The sequence below is a fragment of the Penaeus monodon genome, chromosome 32, assembly GCF_015228065.2.
Source record: "Penaeus monodon isolate SGIC_2016 chromosome 32, NSTDA_Pmon_1, whole genome shotgun sequence".
Classification (NCBI taxonomy): Eukaryota; Metazoa; Arthropoda; class Malacostraca; order Decapoda; family Penaeidae; genus Penaeus; species Penaeus monodon.
Window position 1 is genome coordinate 14,578,177 of NC_051417.1, and position 1,198 is coordinate 14,579,374.

General features: G+C 43.1%; 1 protein-coding gene across 4 annotated transcripts in view; it reads left to right on the forward strand.

Annotated features, from left to right (window-relative positions):
* The first annotated feature begins 120 nt into the window (after window positions 1–120).
* Window positions 121–1,198, forward strand: part of LOC119593666 — a 65,664-nt gene continuing 64,586 nt past the window's right edge. The window contains exons 1-2 of one of the 4 annotated variants that reach the window (XM_037942622.1): window positions 121–451; window positions 814–939. In XM_037942622.1, the coding sequence (XP_037798550.1) occupies window positions 895–939 (45 nt within the window). In that variant the 5' untranslated portion in view covers window positions 121–451; window positions 814–894. Of the gene's footprint in view, window positions 940–1,198 lie in introns of all 4 variants that reach the window. The other 3 variants (XM_037942623.1, XM_037942624.1, XM_037942621.1) reach the window with 3 other exon arrangements.

A 1,198-nucleotide genomic window follows, 5' to 3' on the forward strand; every position in this document is an offset into this window, starting at 1 on the left:
TGCTTAGTTAACCGTAAGGCACTAAAAATCCACACTAATGAAAATGACTGAACGTAGCATTTAATTCACCCGGAGTTGAAATTAGTAAGCGGCAACTGCGGTGCGAACACAGTGCTCGGGGCGGTCATCGGTTCAGTGTTGTCGTGACTGGGGTGTGTTGCGCACGCTCGGTGAGTGTGACCAACCCTCCAACACTTCAGACGCGTCAGAGTGTTCTTACAGATACCATATCGCTGGTTGAGTGAAATGCTGAGCCAATAACTGAGGTCTCTTAAACTGCCGTTCCTATGCCAATTGCAAGGGTAAACTCTATTAAAGCGTTTTTACTCATTTCGAAGGAAACACGAAAATGGAGGCTTACACTCTCCCCGAGGGCATGTAGGAATCTAGTGGAAAGTGTAAAAGTTCGATTGTGTTTGAATGGATTGTCACAGGCAGCAAAGTGATAAAGGTACGGACTCAGTAGTATAGGAATGGATGACCAAAAATTGCACTGAGCCAAAACATTAGTCCCCTGCTTGAAAAATACTACACTGAAATCAGTTGAAGGAAATAAAAAAATTGATCTATATCTATTAGTTCTTTAGTTCATTTAATAATCAAATATATACTTATATATGCACACCATATTGCTTCCAATCTGGGGTGAAAATTAATAGGTTTATTCGATGAATTCAATTATTAGATAATAATGATGAAACATAATTGACCGAAAACGCTCCTGGTAAAGTGATTTTAAGTCCCTCGGTGTCCCAGTCTCTCCAAAACCGAAATTCTGCTTGCACTCAGTATACCACAAAATTGATTCCTCAGCACCAGCAGCAAGTGCCGCCCACCGCAGGACGTATCCTAAGGACTGTTACAGGCTTATCGAAGTGACGTCTCCATGATCGAATGACCACATCCAGACGTGCCCACCGCCCCTCCTCTGCTCCACAGGTGAGTCTGCGCTAGCACGCTGCTTTATCTCTTCCAGAACAGAAACCACTTGAAGTAGTCTCGGCTTCAGTAGGGCGTCACGCTTTCTTGTTCTCGGGCACCTGCAACGGTTTTTCATTCGCCATAAAAAGCTGAAATTTCTAATTGTGTAGAGAATGGATTTTTGTATAGCACTTTGCAAGAACGCGGTTATTCGTCCGTGTCTCTTGTCCATTCTTATCTTTGAAGTCAATGAAAAGTGATGCATCAAAAGCTGGCA